The 23,271-nt window shown below is 41.0% G+C and overlaps 3 protein-coding genes across 3 annotated transcripts; 1 reads left to right on the top strand and 2 right to left on the bottom strand.

Annotated features, from left to right (window-relative positions):
- Nucleotides 1–5,442: 5,442 nt before the first annotated feature.
- Nucleotides 5,443–14,510, bottom strand: SGR2 (shoot gravitropism 2 (SGR2)). The gene is made up of 22 exons (XM_089606478.1): nucleotides 14,321–14,510; nucleotides 13,901–14,230; nucleotides 13,670–13,770; nucleotides 13,280–13,465; nucleotides 12,619–12,774; nucleotides 12,426–12,497; nucleotides 12,178–12,330; nucleotides 11,482–11,532; nucleotides 10,984–11,154; nucleotides 10,358–10,507; nucleotides 10,117–10,182; nucleotides 9,416–9,994; nucleotides 9,252–9,330; nucleotides 9,029–9,144; nucleotides 8,564–8,636; nucleotides 8,275–8,377; nucleotides 7,435–7,528; nucleotides 7,288–7,350; nucleotides 7,036–7,084; nucleotides 6,825–6,931; nucleotides 6,490–6,536; nucleotides 5,443–6,111 (listed from the first exon to the last, which is right to left on the bottom strand). Exons 2-22 carry the CDS (start codon nucleotides 14,145–14,147, stop codon nucleotides 5,871–5,873), a joined length of 2,904 nt encoding a protein of 967 aa, XP_089462604.1. The 5' UTR covers nucleotides 14,148–14,230; nucleotides 14,321–14,510; the 3' UTR covers nucleotides 5,443–5,870.
- Nucleotides 14,511–16,331: 1,821 nt separating this feature from the next.
- LOC149404862 (nitroreductase family protein) lies at nucleotides 16,332–19,264 on the top strand. The gene is made up of 3 exons (XM_089601197.1): nucleotides 16,332–17,872; nucleotides 18,474–18,660; nucleotides 18,807–19,264. The coding sequence occupies exons 1-3, from the start codon at nucleotides 16,364–16,366 to the stop codon at nucleotides 18,932–18,934; spliced, it is 1,824 nt and encodes a 607-aa protein (XP_089457323.1). The 5' UTR covers nucleotides 16,332–16,363; the 3' UTR covers nucleotides 18,935–19,264.
- A 447-nt stretch (nucleotides 19,265–19,711) lies between these two features.
- LOC149404861 (YCF20-like protein (DUF565)) lies at nucleotides 19,712–21,319 on the bottom strand. Its single transcript, XM_089606403.1, has 2 exons — nucleotides 20,996–21,319; nucleotides 19,712–20,600 (listed from the first exon to the last, which is right to left on the bottom strand). The coding sequence occupies exons 1-2, from the start codon at nucleotides 21,190–21,192 to the stop codon at nucleotides 20,114–20,116; spliced, it is 684 nt and encodes a 227-aa protein (XP_089462529.1). The 5' UTR covers nucleotides 21,193–21,319; the 3' UTR covers nucleotides 19,712–20,113.
- Nucleotides 21,320–23,271: the final 1,952 nt, after the last annotated feature.

Raw genomic sequence — 23,271 nt, 5'->3', positions numbered from 1 at the left:
CAAAAAAAAAATAAGCCAAGAAGTACATTAGTCAGCTCCCCCTGCAGATGATGCGGCTGGTGTGTCAAAGGCTTCCTCCTCCGATGCCGGTGGCGAAGCAGTAGCGGTGCGACAGAGAGGAAGAGCAGAATCAACCGAAGATAAAGCACGCACAAGAAGAGAGCGTACCGACACAAGCTCCTCAATGGCTGTGTGAATCGGACCAGAAGCTGACGCAGGCTCGGGCTGTTGATGAGAATGAAGACCGGTCAAAAGGCGGCGATCGATGCGAAAACACTTCTGTGGATCTGAAGTAAACACATCGTCCGGAGTGAGCAGAGGACCCTGCTGTAGCAAGAAGGCATGAATGAAGAACGGGAAGCCAATCACAATATGCGCTGATGAGACCATGCCGTGCCGAATGATCGCCTTGTAAAGAATGTAGCCCCAATCAATCTGAAGATCATTACACATAGAGTAGAGAAAAAGGGACACCTGTTTCCTCACAGAAGTGCTGTGAAAGGTCGGAAACCAGTTTCGAATAGAGATCGGATACAGAATGGCATACTTTGTAGTTAACAGAGACGCTCGGATAGCGCCATCAGATTCAGGCCAAGCACGAAGATACTCGCCAGTAAGTTCAGCAGCAATCACATCAAGAGATGGCAGAGAGTTTGGCTGACCTGTCAAAGAGCATCCAAGAAAAGCATTAATAGCCTCCGGAGAAAAGGTAAACATCTGTCCACGCACCTGAGCGATATGATGATTTGGGCTCAGTGCATCATCAATATCAGGAGTGAGATGAGCCAGAAATTCGTAGACGAGACGAGGAATATACGGACCCCGGAACTGAACTGACCCAAGAAGATGTCGCTAACGGAGAATGTTCACAACTTCCGGGTTGCCAAGTGACTCCAAATCAACCCATACTTCGGGCAGAATTTTTTGTCGAACAACAACATCCCATCGTTCACTCGCACTAGGATTGGCGAAAACAACTCGTGCCTTGTCAAACCTGGTAGAAGGGGATAGGTCTGAGTGATCCGACGAAGGAGAAACCGAACGAGCCATTGGACGAGAAGACCGAGTTCTGCGAGATGGACGAGCTTGGCGAGGAGATGGTGGAGAGGCCGGCTCAGGAGGTACTCGACTGCGACGGCGAGAGCGTCTCGGAGCCTGATGAGGCGAGGGCGCAGCCCGAGGAGGATCCGGAGAAACCCGAGGAGGGTCCGGAGAGACCCGAGTCTCATTGAGAGATGCCGAGGGGGCGCGGGGATCACTCCACATGACGTCGAGCTGCAGAGACATGGTGGTCGTGGTCGACAACACGGTGAAGACCGAGCTGTGGCACCGCAGGCTCGGGCACATGAGCGAGAAGGGAATGAAGATGCTGGTGAAAGACGACATGATCCCAGAGCTGAAGACGGTGGAACATCACCAATGCGAGAGCTGCATCCTCGGGAAGCAGAAGCGAGTTAGCTTCTCGAGTGCGAGCAGAGAGCTGAAGGCGGAGAAGCTCGAGCTGGTACGTACCGACATATGGGGACCAGCTCCAGTTCCTTCACTTGGAGGATCTCGCTACTACGTGACGTTCATAGACGATTCCACAAGGAAGGTGTGTGTTTATTTCCTCAAGAATAAATCTGACGTGTTCGCTACCTTCAAAACGTGGAAGGCGATGGTCGAGCTGGAGACGAGCTCGAAAGTGAAGTGCTTGAAGTCCGACAACGGAGGGGAGTACGTCGACTCCGACTTCAAGCGTTACTGTGCTGAGAACGGGATCAAGATGATGAGAACGATCCCGGGAACTTCCCAACAGAACGGAGTAGTGGAGCGAATGAATCGCACGCTAAATGAACGAGCTCGGAGTATGCGAATTCACTCCGGCCTGCCCAAGACGTTTTGGGCCGATGCAATCAACACGGCGGCCTTCTTGATAAATCGAGGACCAAGCGCTCCTTTGGATTTCAAAATTCCAGAAGAAGCATGGAATGGGAAGAAGGTAAACCTTTCGTAATTAAAAGTGTTTGGTTGTTTATCGTATGTTCATATTGATGAATCTGTTCGAAGTAAGCTCGACCCGAAGTCTAAAAAGTGTTATTTCATTGGTTATGGTGACACTGAGCTCGGCTATCGTTTCTGGGATGCCCATGCGAGAAAGATAGTCCGAAGCAGGAATGTTGTCTTCAACGAGCAGACGACGTACGGGGACGAGCTGAAGGGGAGCTCGACCAAGAAAGCTCCTGAGGGTGAGAAGTCAATGATCGACCTAAAAAACTTCTCGACGACCGAGCTGGAAGAAGACACCTCGATGACCGAGGCGAGCTCAGGCCGAGCTGATGGCGATCATGAGATCGAAGAAGGCACCTCGATGACCGAGGCGAGCTCAGGCCGAGCTGATAGTGATCACGAGAGATCAGGCCGAGCTGATGACGGTCACGAGACTGAAGAAGCTGATGATAACACCGAGCTCGAGGTGAATCAGCGGACTCCGATCACCAAGCTGCGGAGATCGACAAGAGTCAGAAAACCGGTACACAAGTTTTCCCCGTCTCTCCACTACATCCTCCTTACCGACAGAGGAGAGCCGGAGTGCTATGAAGAGGCTATGGAGGTCGACACCTCGACCAAGTGGGAGCTCGCCATGAAGGACGAGATGGATTCACTGATCACAAATCACACTTGGGAGCTGGCGAAGTTACCAGATGGGAAGAAAACACTGCACAACAAGTGGGTGTACCGGATAAAGGAGGAAAGCAATGGAAGCCAACGGTTCAAAGCGAGGCTGGTGGTGAAAGGTTTCCAGCAGAAGGAGGGAATCGATTTCACAGAAATCTTCTCTCCGGTCGTCAAGCTCGTGACGATCAGAACCGTGCTGGGGTTGGTTGCCAAAGAAAATCTGCATCTACAGCAGATGGATGTGAAGACGGCGTTCCTTCACGGCGATCTCGACGAAGAGATCTACATGAGGCAGCCCGAAGGCTTCGAGGTGAAAGGAAGAGAGGAGCTCGTGTGCAAGCTCCAGAAGAGTCTATACGGGTTGAAGCAAGCCCCACGGCAGTGGTACAAGAAGTTCGACAACTTCATGAAGCGAGCTGAGTTCGGCAGGTGTGAGGCCGACCACTGCTGCTACTTCAAGAGACTTGAAGACTCCTACGTGATTCTTCTGCTCTACGTCGACGACATGCTGATCGTAGGGGGCGACCTACACGAGATCGACGAGCTGAAGAAGAGATTGTCCGAAGAGTTCGCGATGAAGGATCTAGGAGCCGCGAAGCAGATTCTCGGGATGAGGATCAAGAGGACGAAAGAGAGCATCGAGCTCTCACAAGAGGAGTACGTGAATAAGGTGCTCCAACGCTTCAACATGGAGGATGCGAGGTCGGTCAGCTCGCCGCTGGCCAGCCACTTCAAATTGTCCAAGCAACAGTCGCCAGTGACTGAGGACGAGCTGGCGTACATGGACAAGATCCCTTATGCTTCGGCCATCGGAAGCTTGATGTACGCAATGGTGTGCACGAGGCCGGACATTGCTCATGCAGTTGGAGTTGTGAGCAAGTTCATGAGTAACCCGGGGAGAGAGCACTGGGAGGCGGTGAAGTGGATCCTCCGATATCTAAGAGGCAGCTCGACCTCGGCGCTGGTATTCAGGAAGTCTGAACTGGGACTCCAAGGTTACGTCGATGCTGACAATGGGGCCGACGTCGACAGCAGAAAGAGCACGTCCGGTTACGTTTACACGTTCGGAGGGACGGCTATCAGCTGGGTGTCGAGGTTGCAGAAGATCGTCGCCTTGTCGAGCTGCGAGAAGGAGTACGTGGCCATCACCGAGGCCACGAAGGAGATGATATGGCTACAGACTTTTCTGGGCGAGCTGGGTCAAGACCATGAAGGGAGTGTGCTGTACAGTGACAGCCAGAGCGCCATTCAGTTGGCAAAGAATCCAGTGTATCATGCGAGGACCAAGCATATACAGCTGAGATACCACTTCATCAGGTCGGCTTTGGAAGATGGTATATTGGTACTTGAGAAGATCGCAGGGAGTCAGAATCCCGCCGACATGTTTACGAAGTCTGTGCCATATGACAAACTGAGGTTGTGCTCGACCTCAGTTGGACTCCTTGTCTGTTGAGTTGAGTCGCCGCTGCAAGAAGGAGACGCGTGATGAGATTAGTCTCCAAGTGGGAGATTGTTGGTGGTGGGTCAAGTGTGGAACCTAATAAAGTCCCACATCAGTAAGGAATAGTCTTTTTTACTTTCCCTTGTGTATATAAAAGGGTAGCATTTATTGTATTCCTTTGCACCCAAAAAGTCAAACACTTGTACTTGTAACCTTTCCCAATTTGGTTTATAGTATTGCAGCGGCAAAAGTGGACGTAGCTTTCTCTTTGAAACTGAACCACTATAAATCTTGTGTCCTTTCTTTTATTTTCGTTTTTCTTTGTTTCGAGAGAGTTTTTGACAAAGTTAAACCAACTCGGTTGGGCGAACTGACGAACTGAAATCCAAAGACGTTTGGACGAAGTGCGAACTCATTCCAGGTCGATCTGTCGAACTGCCGAGCTCGACTGACGAAGTGCCGAGCTCGACTGACGAAGTGACGAGCTCGACTGGCGAAGAGACGAGCTCGACTGAAGTAAAGAGGAGCTCGACTGGCGAATTGACTAGCTCGACTGGACGAGTGACGAGGTCAAAATCCTAACAGCTCGGACGGGTATCACGAATAAACATTCAAATAACCGTCCACTCCTAATTAACGTGTGCAATAACTGAATAACCTCTAGAATGTGGGTTTGATCAACCCACGTTCCATAGCAGCGAGTCTCTATAAAGAGCAAGAAGAAGAACATAAGAGGGGATGTTTTATACACAAACACACCAGAGATTTTACCTATTGTTATGCACCCTCATCATTTTGTCTCTTAATTACAAGATCCGCCTGTATTTACGGCATTTTGCGCTTTGTTCATTGAGTCTCGACACTCTTATTGCTCAGTATTCATCTGTATTTCGCGGAATAATTGTTGTAATATTTTTGTTTGTCAAACATTTATATTTAAGCATAAATTTACGAATGAACCTTGTTTAGAATTTCAATAATGTGTAACCTTGCATGTCAAAACAAAAATTAATATCTATAATTTTTTAAGTAATTTATTAATGAAACTAGAACAAATATATTTTTAATTTATTTACATAAAAGTTCTTTCATTTCCCAAAAAAACTATAAACAATCACATTTGAATCTCTCGAGAGCCTTCAAACTTCCTGATTAGCAGTGCTTTTCCCCTTTGTTTAACATGCATCACCATCGGCGTTTAATCATCAAATGAGTTATAGCTTGTACAGTCGTTACACTCATCAGTGTATCAGTTCTCTAGAATATATTTCGGACAACTTTATTTGATAATACAACCTTGAAATTCAATTTGTGATTCTCCACTGTCAGAATAAACGATGTTCCGGAGAAAAAAGTGTTCTTTATTTAATGCTCCTGATTCTCACTAACTTTTTCCCAGTAAGCTGGTTGTAGTTCTTTCGAGTAATCTATGATAACATGGCATGTTTGGGTTATGGTTACATTCATCAAGTATTGCCAATATACCTTTTTTCTACGTACAGCAACGAAAGAGAAAAAGGTGTGTGCTGTTTGTAAGACTATTTCTAACTTGGACATCATGCAATTCGGCCTAGAGATGAGTCTGTTTTAAATTACTGTTACACTTGATGAGAGTCTATATTAACTTACAGTTACATTTATACCAGTCGTAGCTTCGGGTCACTGGGTCCAGAATTTGCTCATGGCAACAGGCAATTGCTTTAAGCTTGGGCTTCAAAAAGATGGTTCTACTTGCATCTTAATCAGCTAAAGAAACGTAGTCTGACCAAATTTACTGTTTCTTCAGAAACTTCCTGGCTTTGCTCGAGAAGTTTCGGGAGACTCTTTTATCGGCAAAAGTCAGAGGTAGCTCTTCATCGACATTCTCTCTCCGATCAGACCAGCCTGTGGAACCTCTATTGTCTTTTAAGTTGCCCACTTTGGATCCTCCGGGAGAGTTAGGGTCTTCAGGTATATCTCGGTAGAGGTGTTTTAATATAAATAAAGCAGTGTCAAAATCCCTCCAATAGTTTCTGCAATCAACATGCAAAGACTTAAAGGTTAACACAAAATGTACATCTCTGCTAACTGAGTGAATAAGCCTAAAAAGAATCAGTAATGTTTTATGCTCAAGAGAGTAGTGTTTTCTACTCATGTCAGACCAATCCGTGTGGTTTTCCGGGTAAACTCAATCATAATGGCATGCAATATATTTAAATGATACACGGATCATAAAAAGAATACTGTTCAGAATGCAAAAAAAAAAAAGTAAAAAATAGGTATGAGATTGAACGCAGCGTAACTAAAAGAGAAAATGACTAGGTTGCATGAAGATGAGCGATGAACAAACCCCAACTGAAAATAAAAAATAAAAAATAAAAAAGGGTGTAGAAAGTGCAAAATGTACATACGTATGTGATCCAATCGCAGATAAATATGCATGTCGGAACGTTTCATCCTGCACGATTAACGACAAAAAAACACCCATCAGTAAACGAGAATGAAGTTGTTTTGTTCGGTAGAGATGAACACATTCAAATAAGGGTATGAAATAAAGCTGGCCACAAGATGAGCAAAGAAAATTTTGGGTATTACAGATCTACTTTGAGCTGCTTCTCTTTAGGTAAAGCGAGAGCCGCATCAAATCAAGAGTAAACAAGAGAGAGCTTATTCTTCTATCTTCCCATTTGTGAAGCGGTTGATGGTATGTATTATCTGATTGTGTTTGTATTAATGAACTACACACCTGAAGTACGTGGTCAATTCGACCTTCCGCGTCTCCGGTCAGTCTCTCAATCATAAGAGAACCATACGACCGTTCCTCCCTCTCTTGTCCAGTTCCCTCTTCTTGTTCTGTACACGAATAATAAATGAACGAGACAGAAATAATCAAGTAGCCATTACGTAGCATCTGATGAAGAACCATTTATAAAAAGAGGTTGGATTAAGAAACCTACCATCCTTGCTATCCGCTTTTCTTGACTCGCAAACAGTGAGAACTTTAACCTGCTCCATAAGTGTAAGTACTTTATTTGGCTTGCAAGAACTTGAGTTAAGCAGGTAAGATACGAGATGAATGCTTAGAAAATACATTAAATATCTACTTCCGTTCAAACATGTACTCGTGAATATCAAAGATAATTAAATACATTGCAGACAACAAGAAGACATAACTTCAAATGGAATTTGAGGTAATAGATGTAGCTCACCTGTATCGAGTATAGACGATCCTTTATTGCTTGAGACCGAGCAGTAAACTTTTCGGTAAGTTCCTACGGAAAGGGAAATAAAATATGAACTTCTCAGGGAGACGAGACAATTATGAGATAACCTAGATATTGACCAAGTTTACTTACCTGATATCCAATATGCAACCTCTTTCCACCCCTGTGGTAAGGTATAATAACAGGTCGTTTGCTGACATATTCTTTGCATACAAGCGGTTCTATTCTGTAAATATATCAGATGAAGTGCATTTCCTTAGTCCAACCGAAAGAAAACCTTTGCAAAGACAGTCCAAGTTTATGCAAATCACTCTACATTCACAACACCATTCAAGATTATAAAAGATGCAAAACTAAAGGTAAGTGACTATATTCTCCTACTTCGGATCTCATCACCAATTTTTTTTCTTTCGTCGTGATTCGACCCATCTCTCATTTGGGGAGGTGTTCACTCTTCCTCCTTAACATTAGAACTCCAAAAGCCACCAAAGATGAATTCACAAGTACCTTATGCCTACTACAAATCAACCAAAGAATGGCTCGCGTTGCCAAAGAATATCACTAAACATATATAGATCGATTGGCTTGGACTGATAAGATAAAGTTTGCAGGTTAGGAAAAATTGAGGAATTTTCAAATACTTATCCAGGGGTCCCAAACCAGGGAATGCTATACTATCTTACTAACCTAGTCACTGTACTACTGCCAAAGTCAGCTCATTCCACTTAGAACTCGGACTTAATCGTATCTGTGTGGTACCAAGACAAATGTGGGAGCTCCCAAACTCAACTTATCGACTCTATTTTGTTTTCTTTCCCAAGATATCATTTATATAAATTATATTTCAATCAACTGTGACATGTTTTCCAAGTGAGAAGCCAGTTGACATTAGTGTAGCGATGCACAGCTAATCACGTCCTGCAAATAGAAGCTCACATTAATTTACAAATCAAAGGTTGTGGCCAAGTATACCTGTATGCCACAGGATCAAAAGGGTGAAAAATGTTGAACATTTGTCGGCAAGCAGGCATTTCTTCAGTATTCTTTTCACCAGCCCAATATTCCTGCCCTTTGCCTGTAACAGAAATAGACAGCATAGGGAATCAGTAAAGTGGGACTCAATAGCTGAACAGCTAATCTTGACCTCTACAACAATCTTTTACTTTTTGTTTACTGCAAAGTAAAACAAGTGCACAAGCAAGATCACAATCACTAAGAAACGCACTAGAGAACAATCAAGTAATATGAGCATGTCCTTTACCCATTCCAATTCTGATGTTACGAAGAGCGAGGAAGACTCCGAGAGGTGATCCAACAGCAAAAAAAGTGTCAACCTGAAAAAGGTTTAGTTTTCTGACATTATCAACTTAAAAATAAAACCTTAAAATTGGATCCAGACCTTCCATGACAATTCGGAAGTTAAATATCAAAGCGACCCTAGAATTTTTAGGGTATTTTAGCGATATAGCCATACGACTTACAGCGTTTTGTATAATAACAAACTTTTTGTAATTTTTTTGTAAATAGTCACCTCAACTTATTTAAGGTAGTCAAAAAGACAAAAAAAAAACCCAAAATACGCGGGAATCTTTTTGGGTATTTTTGTCTTTTTGAGTGCCGTAGATAAGTTGAGGTGGCTATTTACAAAAAAATTACAAAAGGTTGGCTATTCTTAAACTTTCAGTGGCTTATTTGGCTAATTTTTCGAAATTATTATTTACTTTACCTTAAACTCAAGCTTTGTGTATTTAATACTAGGCCTGTAACTCTTCGACGAATCATGCTGCTCTGCAGAAAGCATTTCAGAATCCTTTACCGCGGTTGTGGGAACTTCCTCGTTGTCTATTTATATTAACAGAAAGCATTTCAGAAAAGCATCAGATTGATTACAGAAAGCCTTTTTCGAAAGACAGAACTAGAATGAATAATAAGATCAAGTGAAAAGATACATTGGTGTTGATGCAGATCTCCTTCGTTATCCCCATCCTTTGATTGTAGTATAGCTATTGTTTCTTTTAATGATTCCAGCTGAAACCAACAGATGTTCACTCTATATAAAACTAAAGGTGCGTGTAAGGTAACAGAGAAAAAGAAGCATACATATATCTCTAACCTCTTTCCGCAATAACTCTATTGTTTTTTCTGTATCATCTTTACAAACTTCATCAGCCATTTTTTCAAATTCATTGTTAGCAACCGCGGAGCTGACGACTGAAGTCTCATCTAAGGCATCATTTTCAGAAGCAACCTTATCCACAGAATTACGAACTGGTTCCTGGATATCTTCCTCCCCGCTTATTTTTTTTGAACAAATAGTCCCTTTAGAAGAGTCGTCAGAATCAGATGAAACGGGGCTCATTACAGTAGACTCATCTTCACCATTTTCTTCTGTACGTTTGGAAGGAACCGATGCATCTTCCTCATGTGTCAGAGCACTTGATTGGGCATCCGTCTTGTCATCATCATTGGAACTCAGCTTGCTCTCAATTTTACCGATTTCAGCAGATTCTTCATCACCTTGCATTGTTGCAGAATCGTGAATAGAGGACTCATTGTTTACAATTGTTGAAGACTTTCCCTCCTCATCATTTTTCCTGTACATCCAGTCCATTGGAAAAGAGGACAACTTTTCCTGATGGCAAAGTATATCATAGGAAAGGACACTTCCCAAAGAATGAGCATATAAGGAAACCTGTGCAAGTGACCAAGTCAGATTCTAAAATCAATTTATAACATTTGCGGAAATTCAATTTAAAATGGGTTCCACAAAATTCAAAAGAAAAAAATTGATAATTATTACTCTCCACCAGATACCTTTCCGTCATAACCCGGATTTCTCGTGAGAAATTTCAAATATAACCGATTTAGCTGATTTGATACCTGCAATAAATAAAAATTTCATCAGAAGGATATACTACACCTATTGAGTTGAGCCTACGGCGAAATTGCTTCACTATGATTTGCAATAATAATCGCATATGTCAATAAGGATTCTTATCAGGTGGGAGAGATAAAAGCACATAGATGCAACTGTGAAGTTTGTAGAAAACCATACCGAGTTGATTATATCCTGACAGTATATGGGGCTCATGTAGTATAATACATCATGAACAGTTGCACTCAGCATGACACGCAAACCCCTAACACCGTCCAAAGTAATTTTATCGACTGCGCTTTCCCCACTAAGTTTCAAACCCTTTCTCCACTGAATAAAAAAAAAACTTAGTTAAAATTACATACACCATATGGTGCATTTGATTAGTTGGGACTTGTATGCATAGTATTGATATGCATGAGATTATAGCAGTGCATGAGATTATAGCAGAAAAATCAAATATGCATAAACGGGATCGTGCAATAACCCAGTACAGAGACAGAAAAACAAAAGCAAAGCAACACGTGTAGCAATAGGTGATTTCATAGGGGATAATTTCAAGAGCCAAATATATTGAGGAATCTGTTTCTCCCAAACTACTCGGGGAATGAAAAAAAAAATTACAAAACCAGATCAAAACAATACATGCAGCCTCGTTCTATAGAACTGAAGCTTTCATATGCACAATTTAGATGTCTTCCAAGGAAGTAAATTATAGATCCAAAAGATGACTTATTTGTCTATTCAAGAAGTAAGCTGCTAACATGAAATATTCAAGGGGGCCATATGAATAATGACATACCTACCTGGCATGGGATATAAAGGACTCTTTGGGTGCCACGTTGGTGTGAAGTAAGATGTTGTTCAGCGAGATTCTCCGTGATATGGCGAAAATTACCAACATCATCCACCAAATTAGATTTTTCTAATCTCTGGCCAATACCATGAACCATAAACACCAGGTGTCGAACAGGAACCTGATCAGAATATAAAAACTGTAGTCTTTAGATTCCCGAGGGAAATATTTCTATCAGGTATACCTTCTACTTTTAGCCATTTCGAGAAAATTTCACAAGCTAATGCATATTCTAAGGTTAATGTTGATATCACCTTTGTGTCAAGATTAAATCGAATGAAATAACTAAAATCTCCTATCTAGAAATCTCAACCACAAATATTTTTGCAAGGTAAAGCCGATAGAAATGAGAGATACAAAGGTGTTAGTGCAGAAAAAGTTTCACGCAGCATGGGTATTAACAAAATAAATAAATGTGGGTAGCATAACAAAATACATCGGAATATACCTGCGAACAGTAATCATCCATATCCTCTTCCTTTTGTTGGCGCAACTCATCCTGTGTTAAGAGAGACATATAAGACTGTGAGAAGCATAAGAGATATGAGGATTTACTATAATTTGTCATATTCCTGTTCGTAAAAAGGAAGAGCTTCTCTGATAAAAATAAATTATTATTGCCTATTATGTTTCTGAAGTATAATGTCTACTCCTCTGATTTATATAGTGAATAAATTAATTCATATAGAGCACGAAAGAAAAGCTATTCGATGACCCCCTTAAGAATCAAACTTTATAATAAAGAGAGAGAGCCCATGCTTCGATAAACTAAAGCAGCTTAATCAATGTCTTATTTTACTAATGACCTCAAACACTTGAATTGTTAGAAGGTGAGCCGGCAACATATGTAACGACACTTTTGGTCTATACTATGTACATCCCTTCCATGTGTAGACTGGACAATTTTAGAGAAAGACAAATTAAAGCAGGCCCTACAGTAGTTCCGATAATTTCAGAGATAAAAGAAGACACAAATACATGATTTAAACAGTGTTATCGCTTATACCATGCTAATTTAAAATTCTCCAAGAATATGGGATAGAGGTCCTAACAATACATAATAAAAAAAAAAAACTGTGATTCAGGTATAAACAATAAAATTAAAGTGTGGAAAAAAGTTCAACAAATTTACTATCAATCAGACCTGCGTTGGTTTTGATGAGTCTGATTTTGAGTATCCACGTCTTAACTTGACTCCACTTCCACCTATAGGAATCACATTACCAAATCCAGAAGGATCAACATGAAGCCAGGCTTCCCAAGTGTCATCTTCACCGACAAAAAGAGCATGCAGTCCCTTAAAATGTGTTCCAACATGTATTTATGAATCAGAAACACTAGTTTAAGACTGAGAATCAAATTTTCTATGCACGAACATAGCTTTATACATACCGGGCTGGGGCCTTGCAGATCTACTCGAGCAGCAAAAAGCCCTGAGGGTTGAAATCTTCTGCGGTGCCAAACCTGATATAAATGTAAGCTTAAGGTGTTGATTGATTATAATCTTCTAAAGAAAGATAAAAAGAAGAATCAAACTATATATACCCTTGACTTGAGAAAATTAGATAGTATGAACCCAGCAAACCTGATTACGGTATGCAACTTCCAGTTGTTCGGCAACATCTTCACGAAGTGGAAGCCAATCGAGGCCCCCTTTACGAGCAAACCAATGACCTCTTAAAACGCGCCGATTTTCTCCATTCCAATAAACAGGAAAACAGTGCCGCCTCTCTAAATCTACCTGCATTACTTTTTAAATGTGTGAAGATCTCATAACCGACGAACAGAACAGTGCAAATGAAAGAGGATAATAATGCAACCCCTATTTCTTAAAAAAAAAAAAAAAAAAAACATAAATAGGAAAGAAACTATACAATATATTGATTGGTGTTACATATTCCCAAGCACAGTGTCCTTCCAACTCAAAACGATCAAAGAAAAGGAGAAACCCCAAAAACACTTTACATGGATGCAGATGTTAAGCCTTGTTGAACACGAGCTATAAATTATTTGACTTTTAGACAGAACATTCTTTAAGGAAAAAGTGTATTGTGGGAGGGTTAACTAATAAAGTCAGGCCTAGTAGCAACATGTTTTTATTTTCCGTTTTGAACTTTCATCTCAACGGGAAAAACGTTAAAACATGAAAGCCTCCTACAAAATTCTAAAAAAGTTTTCAACCTGCCCAATCAAATACAAATGAACAAAAAGAAAAGCCAGAAACAATAACAATAAAGAAACACCACCTCATAAAGCCCTCCCTTTACAGGTACACCAACTCTCTCCTCTTCGACATCATAAGATTGCTCTGCCTGAGCTCCGTCCGGAGAAATCTCTGCATTTTTTGTATCGCTGGAGCTGGGACGTCCCAACGGACCTTCACTACATTCTGCATACTCTTTCCACCACTGAAAAAGCAATTCTTCCTCCCTCTGCAAAAGTGTGACCAGCAAATAAGTAACTTAGAAACCCACTAATTTCTCTTTTTCATGGCAACTCAATTAACTTAGCATCTAATGTAAACATTCCAGTAAAATAATATATAAAAAAATAAGCACCCGGTAGTTACAGAAACCTGGACTATAGATTGAATATTAAGAGTAATTCCAGAAAATACAAAGTATTCAATGGACAACCTGCAAAAAAGATGCCTCAATTGCAAGAGAATCCCTCATACCGAAACGAAAGTACTCGCCTTTTCCCACTATTTGTGTGCTAGGAACGGAAGCAGCCAATTCTGTCAAAATTGATATCAGATTTAAGTCTTAAGCTTAATCCTCCCAAACAAAGGACGCATAGAAAAACAAGCACACAGAAAAAGGAACAAACTCCGAATTACCAACTCTCTACCGAAATAAAATGCTTACCGTTATCGGCCAACGGAACTTTGCAAAAGTACCACCGGACATCGCCTCCATCGGAAGGACTCCGAGTCTGCTTAAGGTACTTCCGGCGAGCCGTACAGTGCTCGATCACGTCTTCCAACCTCGCAATGTTTGACGGCGTATTCTTCAACGCGTCCGGCGAAGAACTCTCCTCAACCACGCCTGCGCTCGATTCCTGAGCCTTCATCGATTCTTGTTCTCCTCCTCCGTAGTCCTCAGAATCCGCCATGGATACGGAAGAGGCTTCAACGAAGAAGAAATCAGAGAAATTGACTGGCTTCTTCGACCTAGAAAAACTATCAGCTGAATTCACTGTACCGCGAAATCAACATCGAGAAAGAAAGCTTGAATCAAAATCAACGGCGGTTTCGAAGGAATAGAGAAGAGCATCGAAATCGAAACCTGATCACCGAAGAAAACTCCGTCGATGAGAGGAGAATCCGTAGCTTCTCTTGGCTTCTCTTGAGTTTATTGTTTATGTTTCGGAATCAGAAAGTGCTGGAACAAGCAAAGCAGAAGAGAGAAGAATCGGTACGAGAAGAGTGTATATTGTTTTTTTATGTTTGGCAGAGAGAAAAGCGAAAACGAAAACGAAAGAATAGATTGTTTGAGAAGAGAACGACCGGTGTGACTGGCAGACGAAAATGAACGACATTGCCACGTGTCGTAGCGGTTACTTGGGGCTCATTTGGTTTAGTTTTCTAAACTCGTTTTCTGTTTTTAAATTCTGTTTTCTGATTTTAATTTTTAAATTTAAAAAACAGATTTAGAATTACGTTTCGGAATATTTTAAATGTTGTTTGGTTATGTTTTCCATTCAATTGTATAGAGATAAAATAGAAAACAACTTTTCATTGTTTTCTGTTTTTTGAACAAATTTCAAAGAAAACAGAAACATGATTCTAAATCTGTTTTCTAAAAACATAAGCAAACAGTTTTTCTAAAACTGTTTTATATAATTTAGAATCAGAAAACAGAAAATTGATTTGGAAAAGTAAACCAAACGGGACCTTGCTTTCTCAGCCTCTTCTTTCTTTTTTTTTTCCATTTTATTTTTTTGTTTAGCCGGTTCTTTGCACATTATTTTGGCTCCGTTTGGCTTTGTTCTGCTTTAAAAATAAAATAAAATAAAATAAAAAATAAAAGATTTTGATTTTAATGTAAGAAAAAATTGGTATTTTTAAAAGTAAGTAGGTGTTTGATAAACTGTTTTCGAGAGTAGCTCATTTTTTTAACTTTTTTAAATTATTTAAAAGCGTTTTAGTCGCATGTAGAAATCAAGTTGAGAGTAAAGATCGAAATACTGTTATCATTTCGAGGTTCAGAATTTACTGGTAATCACTGGTACGGTAAATGAATAACGAAACAGAAAAAAAAAAAAAAAAAAGTAATCTATGTCGTTGAAGTCACCGTTATCGTTGAAGAATATCGTCAAATATCGTATTTACCGAGAAGAATTCGGTGAAAAATATACAAAGTACATAGGATAAAATCATAATATTGAAAATAATCTACAATGTTTTCAATATATTATCAAAGTACAAACACAACACAAACTAAGTTCAATACAAAGTACAAACTAAAATTAAAAAAGTTCAACACAATCCACCAAATACCATAGTTCAACTTCAACATAAGCGAAATAAAAGAACTACTCTTGAAACCGCTCGTGAGCAACGCTCATACAATATTATACCAACTCATATAATGAGCACATGCACGAATGTACATGTCCAAGTGATAGTCGTACTCATATTGAGTTGTAGCAACAGACATTGAGTGTAGGGGATAACCTGGAACCGGTCGGATTCTATCGACGGCGAGATTTGCTGGTGGATAATAGTCGTAGTTGTAAGTGGAAGACCATTTACCATCCGTGCGTTGAGGAGCAAGTGATACCGATCCAAAGTTGTATGACATGTCATCAACGTCATTGCTAGACCTAAATGACATGATATCATTCATACCTCCACATTTTTTTACCAACTAATGAGAATCGCAGATCTATCTCTAATTGAGTTGATTATTTTCCTTCAAACACTCTCGAAGACTGATCGTGTTAAGTGTAGATTCACTTTTGTAGTTTAAGACTGGGTTGTGGATTAATGAAAGAATGGATTGTGGATTCTAGTTCTACTGTTGATTGATATGAATGGACTATTGATCTCATTCTTGCTGATAGATGTAAGGTCGATGATTTGCTCTTATTGAGCCAATTTTGCGGTTTCGAGCTGCGCTTGACCTGTGCTGAGCTTGGCCCAGTACGTTATTAACGGAGGACGAAGTCCTAAAAAAAAAAAAGAAAAAAAAAGTGCTAACAAAAACGACATGTCAAATTCGAATCCCTTGAACATGCAAGTCGTATACAAATAGCTGGGAGCAGATGATGTACAAAAAACCCGCCTTTTTTTTTTACCAGGAAACAAAAGAGAAGTCCATTTCAAAATGACAAAGACAAACCTTCTTCTACGTTCTTCTTCCACTCGATTCCACACTCTTCTTCTCTTCCCAACAACCTTCACCGCATCGGTACGAATGTCGTCCTCCTCCGCACCCCAACAACCCCAATCGGACGGCCAGGATTCCCTGTCGCAGGTCCTTCGCTACCACCACGCCACGAAGCACTCCCTCGCCGGGTACGCAAGAGGGCCCACCGGCCTTGATTGGGCCAATCAGCCCAACCCGTTCCGCCGATACCGCCCGGTCCCACTCGTCCCTCTTCTGCACCCGCCCGCACTCGAACCCACCCCGCCGTATCCCTCGATCTTCAACAACTCCGTCGTCGAACCTCGAAACCCTAGCCTCTCGAAATCCCTAATCTCTCAGATCTTCTACGACTCTCTCGCCCTCTCCGCATGGAAGACCGTCGGCCGAGCGCCGCCGTGGTCGCTCAGAGTCAACCCGAGCAGCGGAAATCTACACCCCACCGAGGCCTACCTCATCTCGCCGGAAAAAGATTCCGATTCGGGATTCGTGGCTCACTACGCGCCGAAAGAGCACGCCTTGGAGGTCAGGGCTAGGGTTTCGCGGCGGTTCTTCGAGGAGTTTCTGCCTCCGGACTCGTTCCTGGTCGGAATCTCGTCGGTGTTTTGGCGGGAGGCGTGGAAGTACGGCGAGAGGGCGTTCCGGTACTGCAATCACGACGTCGGTCACGCGATCGCGGCGGTGACTGTTGCGGCGGCGGCCGCGGGGCTCGACGCTAGGGTTCTCGACGGCCTAGGGCACGGCGATCTGGCTAAACTGATGGGGCTGGATCGCCGAGACGAATTTCCCGAGCTCGAGTCTGAGCATCCAGATTGCATCATCGCTGTCTTTCCTCGTGGCGTCAAGGAATTCACCGTGGATTTCGAGAGACTGAGCGAGGCGATAAACGAGGAGTTTTTCTCGGGCTTGAAGTGGGAAGGAACCCCGAATTCTCTCAGCGAAGAGCGTGTTTGTTGGGACGCGATCTACAAAACAGCCGAGGCGGTGAAAAAGCCGAGAGATTCAGCGAAAACGGATATCCTCAAACCGTTTCGGAGCAGCGGAGCTTTCCGCGAGAGCGCTTACAAGGATTTCACGGTGAGGGAGATTGTTCGGAAGAGAAGAAGCGCGGTGGACATGGACGGCGCAACTTCGATGAAAAGAGCCTCCTTTTATCAGATTCTGATGCACTGCCTTCCCTCGGGCCGTGTGGCCGCCGGAGAGTCTCAGAAACGACAGCTGGCGGTGCCGTTCCGGGCCCTCGGATGGGACGCGGAGCTTCACGCGGCTCTGTTCGTCCACCGGGTCGAGGGGCTCTCGCCGGGGCTGTATTTCTTGGTGAGGAACCAAGAGCATTTGGGTGAGCTCAAGGGCTGTACGAGGCCCGGTTTCGAGTGGACTAAGCCCGAGGGTTGCCCCGATGAGCTTCCTCTCTTTCTGCTCGACACGGGCGATTATCGCCTTCTTTCACAGCGCGTCTCGTGCCACCAGGTGAGTTTTCGTAACCTGTAACTACAATGTGCTTTCTTGATTCTTAATTTTAATTTTTTTTTTTTTTATGTATGATGTGTATTAGCTTGATCTTAATGTCAATGCTGTACCCTGGATTTTCGATCACTTGCTAAATTAACTTTATGTGTTATTAATTGTTGAAGATTTATGTCATGGTTGAGTTTTACTTGTTAATTTACCAAGATGACAGGTTTAGAACGCATTTAATTTTTTTGGCAAATCAAAACGTGGAAAAATCAACCAAAATGTCGATTAACGAATAGTGTTCTAACAATGATGGAAAAATGAAGTTAAGCATTTCACTAAACAGAAAACTGTGAGGAAGAACGTGATGGACACTAAAAGTGAAAGGTATGATTGAACATATCAAATAAGACATGATTGGGAGTTTACCATTAAAAATCAACAGCTCAACTTATGATTTTTAAGCTTACCAGAGATTTTATTTACACAGAAACTCGTCTGTGTTGTGAGCCTTGACATGACAATGACATTTGACAATTGACTTGAAAAATTTATGCTTAAAGTATATGACTTGTGGTGGTGTCTAATTAAAAACATGTTCATGTTTTGTATACAGGAAATAGCAAGTGATGGGTGTTTCAGTCTCGGCATGATAGCTCGTTTCGAACCCGTTCTGCGAGAGAAAGCTTGGATGTATCCTCGGTTATTTTGGGAGAGCGGAGTTCTAGGGCAAGTCTTGTACCTTGAAGCCCATGCCATAGGCCTCTCTGCAACCGGAATCGGTTGCTACTTTGATGATTTCGGTACAGACTCCTTTATTATCATGTTGTTTCCCAAGGGTTTTATTTTTATTTTTAATCTCATCTCTAACCTTCATAATTAGAAGTAGAACATAATGTTGATTCATCATGTACTGTTTGCTTGAAATACTTTTGATGCTACTGTACAGTGCATGAAGTGCTTGGGCTTCAAGGTTCAGACTTTCAGAGTCTTTATCATTTCACAGTCGGAGGTCCGATCGAGGACAAACGGATAATGAGCCTACCTGCATATCCAGGCCCTGGTATCGATGCTTGACATAGAACTGCGTGTATAAGTATATAATGGTGAATAATATGTTAACCATGACATTGACCTTAACCAGTTTTTTCGGTTATTGGTTAAGCGTTTAGTTGAAGAAGAAAAAAAAAATCGGTGGCTCAACCGGTTTTAATCGGCTGAATTTGCTCTTTTAGATTCAAATAGAATAGTCCGTATTTATCATATTTGATGAGTTTTAATAAAGTAATTTATATTTATGTTGTTGTAATTGAAAGTTCAGTTCATATGTAATTAATTTGATTTTGTATGTAATAAGTTAAGTTGTATTTTGATATAAATAATAAGATCAATGTTGTTAATGTATTATATTTTATCTACGTCGTTAATTTATAGAAAATTGTTGAAGTCTGGTTTAAGATTTATGAGATAAAAACATAGTTATGTCCACCATGGCGAGATTTAACTTCTTCTCAGTGAAGTGTGAAAAAATTGAAGTTTTCTGCATCAAACTTCCAATCCCGTCGCAATGACCCAAAAACTCGGTTCTGCTCGATTTTTCAGAAGTTTGTTGAGGCGAAGTTATCCATTTCAGGTCCTTTTTTTTTTTAAACTGACTTTGGCTTGTATTAGGAGTTTTGAGGAGTGAAAAACACAGGCTGATAAGAGCTTTTCAGGGTTCTTTCTTTATTTATTTTTTTAATTTATAACCAAATATACAACTTTTCAGAGCTTACAAAGCAATCAAATAATAAAAATACATGAGCAAAATAAAAATGTAAAATAGAATGTTGCATAACTGGAATTAGCATGAAAATCAAAATGCCTTCTTTAGTATATCAAACCAGAAAGAAAGAATGAAGGAATGTAGAAATGTTCTTCCTTCTGTTATTTCACTAAATCTGGTCTTCTTTCCAAAGAGAAACAAAATAATTTTCCAAGCCCCTGTCTATACAAAACCAACCCCGTATAACCTTTTTGCTTAAAATAAAACCTATAGCAACAATTGAAAATAAAACCTTTAGGCAGGTCTTTGAAAAACTGGCCTTACATAGTTCATCATTTGCTACCGAAACCCCTGAGAAGTCATCAAAATACAGCCACCAAAACCTGTCTGTACATATTGGAGATCTTACCCAATAAACCGCCTTTGTCATGCTCATCTTTCTTTTCTCGACCGACCATGAAATCACACAGTTAGAAGCGCTTTCCCTTGCGTCACAAGAAAACGGAAAACAGGTCGAACCCGAGATCCAAAAAGGTAAAAGAGGGGTTAGAGAATCCAAACACATCGTCCAACTCGTACTTGAAGGAATCCAAGAAGAGACCGAGGGCAAGCCCGTTCTTCCAGTAGTTGAAAACCGTAACGACGCTCTTGATCTTGTCGACGAACGGGAACGAGCCTCGGTACATGAGAGCCCCGATCCCTTCGACCACGACCACCGCGAGGGCGGCCGAGAGAATGTCCCAATCGCCCGTTTGGCCAATCATGGTTGCGAACGCGGTGGCGCAGTAAAAACCCGCCAAGAAGAACAGAAGCTTCACCGGAAAGCCTTTCCGTGTCTCCCGAATTCTCGATCCCAACCTGTCTCGAAGACCCTGAATCGCCCTGATTAGCCTCGTTGCTCCGTTGCCACCGCCGTTTGAAGAAGATGGATCCAAGGCATTACTGTCAAGACTGTTCACAATACACCAACTCATCTTCCTGCCAAAAAAAAAAAAAAAAAAAAAAAAAAAGCCCTCAAATTGGGTGTCCTCACAGACTAAGAAAATGTCACTCAAATTAAATGACTTTAAAATGATCAGCCAGCTTGGAAACTCAAATCACCCATTCTAAAGCAAATTTGCTCTCTGGCTTAGATGAAATTTTCATCATCAATAATCTAAACACTAAAAATTCTCTCTTTTTTTTTTTGTGTAATTACATTACACAAAAATGAATGAGCAATTCAAAATCCCATGACAAATTGAATTGGTTATACAGAACAAATACAATAGAGTAATGATTCATTTCACTCTCCGATAATACATAAAACTGAAAATAAATTACAAATATGTACAAAACATATAAACCAGGTAAACTTGGTGAAATTTGCTCACTTGAATTTGGTAACGAAAGGTCGATTGGAATAGAGGAAACCATAGCTAGAGCAATTCTTCAAGCCAAAACCACTACAAGCTTCGTGAAACTGAGACCAAATGGCGTTTATTGGGCATCTTGGCAACACGACCATGACCGCCATTAACGAGGGTTCACTGTAGCTCGTAACTTTGAGCGAATACGATTCCGTTACCATGCATCCGAAAATATTCGGAAGATTTAGTTCAAGCTTAGAACTTGGTGGAGTGAATAGCTCCGCATTCGAAGAAATATTCCACCACTCTATTTATTGGGCATTAGCCTTGTTTGAATTTTTTTTTGATAAATTTACAGAAATTTGGGGGTTTCGGTAACAAATAAATTAAGACTATTGGAATATTATTTTGGGATTTGGACAAAGTTGTCCTAAATTATTTTTATTTTTAATCGTAGACATCTATACCAGTTTAAAGTTTATTTCCAAATCAATATTTTTTTAGTATAGAATTATATGAAAATATGAGGTAATATTAAGAGAAAAATTTAAAATAAGTATAAAAGCTTATCATTTAAAACTAAGAGTTATTAATGCCAAAAAAAACTGTAGCTATCACATTTTGTAGTAAACACTAAATAAAATCCTTTAAATAATTAATTATTTTACTTTTTGTATTGGTTGCGCATTCATTATTACCTGTTATAATTTTTCTTAAAAAGTATATGTAAATGTATAAAATTAGTTAAGATCGTTCAACGTTTTTCATCTTTATTTTATTTTTCCTCCGCAGATGTCTCTCTTAGTCTCTCGAGTTATTGATGTTTGAAATTTTCTTTGATTGCTTTGTTTTGTTTTTTATATATATATATATATATATATATATATATATATATATATATATATATATATATATATATATGAAGATGAACTTTTTATTAATGGAAATAACCAGAAGAATCACATATAACAATTTTTGAAATACAAAAAGAACCTAGAGTAACAAACAAAAGCTTGATTCGAGGCTGCATTGTCCCCTTGCAATGACCGTAACGGTAGTGACCTTCATCAGTCTCTCATAAGAGTGCGTGAACATCCTCCACTATGTCCATCAGAGCTGCCGTAGGTCTAGCAGAGTTGATTGCTGAAACTCCTAATGAGGAGTCACATTGCAGCACGTCCACCATGATGTCATTTTTGCAAAGCGCAAACCATCCTTCATCGCCGTGCACTCAGCACCATCAACTCGTAGACATTGAAAACCTTCATGCTGAAAGCCCCGATCACATCTTCGATGCTTCCTTGAAAGATGCCCCCAAATGCCCCCTATCGGGACAGATGCGTCCACGTTCAACTTGATATTCCCAGGTTCCGGTGGTTTCCATTTGACCTTGTCTTTGGGGTGTTTGCTTGTTGTTGTGTCTCATGATATCTCACTAAAAAAACTTGGCAGCCGCTCACCAGCTGCATTAGATATCTTCACCGGGGCAGACCCTCTCTACCATGAATGAAACTATTTTTGTCCCACCAAATGGTTGAGCACACAGCTGCAAATAATACACGGTTCTTCTTGCTAAGGTGCTCTTAGTTGGCAAAAGTAAACTCGTAAATACTTTTTCCACCGGAACCCTGTAGCTAGTCACATAAAATGGTAGACTGCCATACCTTTTTTGCCCGTTTACCTTTTGGAAGGGCGTGGTAAGCTGTCTCAAGAGCGCCACATAAGGGGCACTATTGTGAGCATGCGACCCCTCAGTTGGATAAGCACAATAAGTAGGGAGGCAACCATGAATAACCCGCCACATGAAGACCTTCAGTTTTGGCGGGGCATGCATAAACCACATTGAGTTCTAGAAAGTTTTCCCTTGAGGACTCGAGGTGGAAGACCGATCCGCTGGACATGCTATCTTGTATCCGACTTGACTGTGTAATTGCCATATATATCAAGATTCCAGACTAGGGAATCGGGTTTGCTTACCAAGCTTAGAGGAATTCTCAGTACAGTGGATACGTCTATCGGCCAGAGGACCTCATTCAGTCAGAGGACCTCATTTGTAGTTCAATTTAGAGCCAGCCTCTATGATTGCACCTAGCTTGGGGTGTAGTGGAGTCTCTTCTTTTTATCGTCTTTGTCTCGTCGGAAAGAGGTTTTCAATTCACCGCCGCTTCATCAATAGTCGACCTTCGTGTTCTTCATGCTATTTGTGTGTTTGTGTCCTTCTTGTTATTCGCATTCTTCGGGTCTTCAAGCTTTGAGTCTCTAAGTCTTCGGAGCCTTGGATCTTCTAGCCTTCATGTCTA

Source organism: Urtica dioica, chromosome 2 (genome assembly GCF_054948205.1).
Source record: "Urtica dioica subsp. dioica isolate 48M chromosome 2, U.dioica_male_clone48M_v1_H2, whole genome shotgun sequence".
Classification (NCBI taxonomy): domain Eukaryota; kingdom Viridiplantae; phylum Streptophyta; class Magnoliopsida; order Rosales; family Urticaceae; genus Urtica; species Urtica dioica.
The sequence above is the reverse complement of the archived record's forward strand: the minus strand, read 5'-3'. Positions and strand labels throughout refer to the sequence as shown.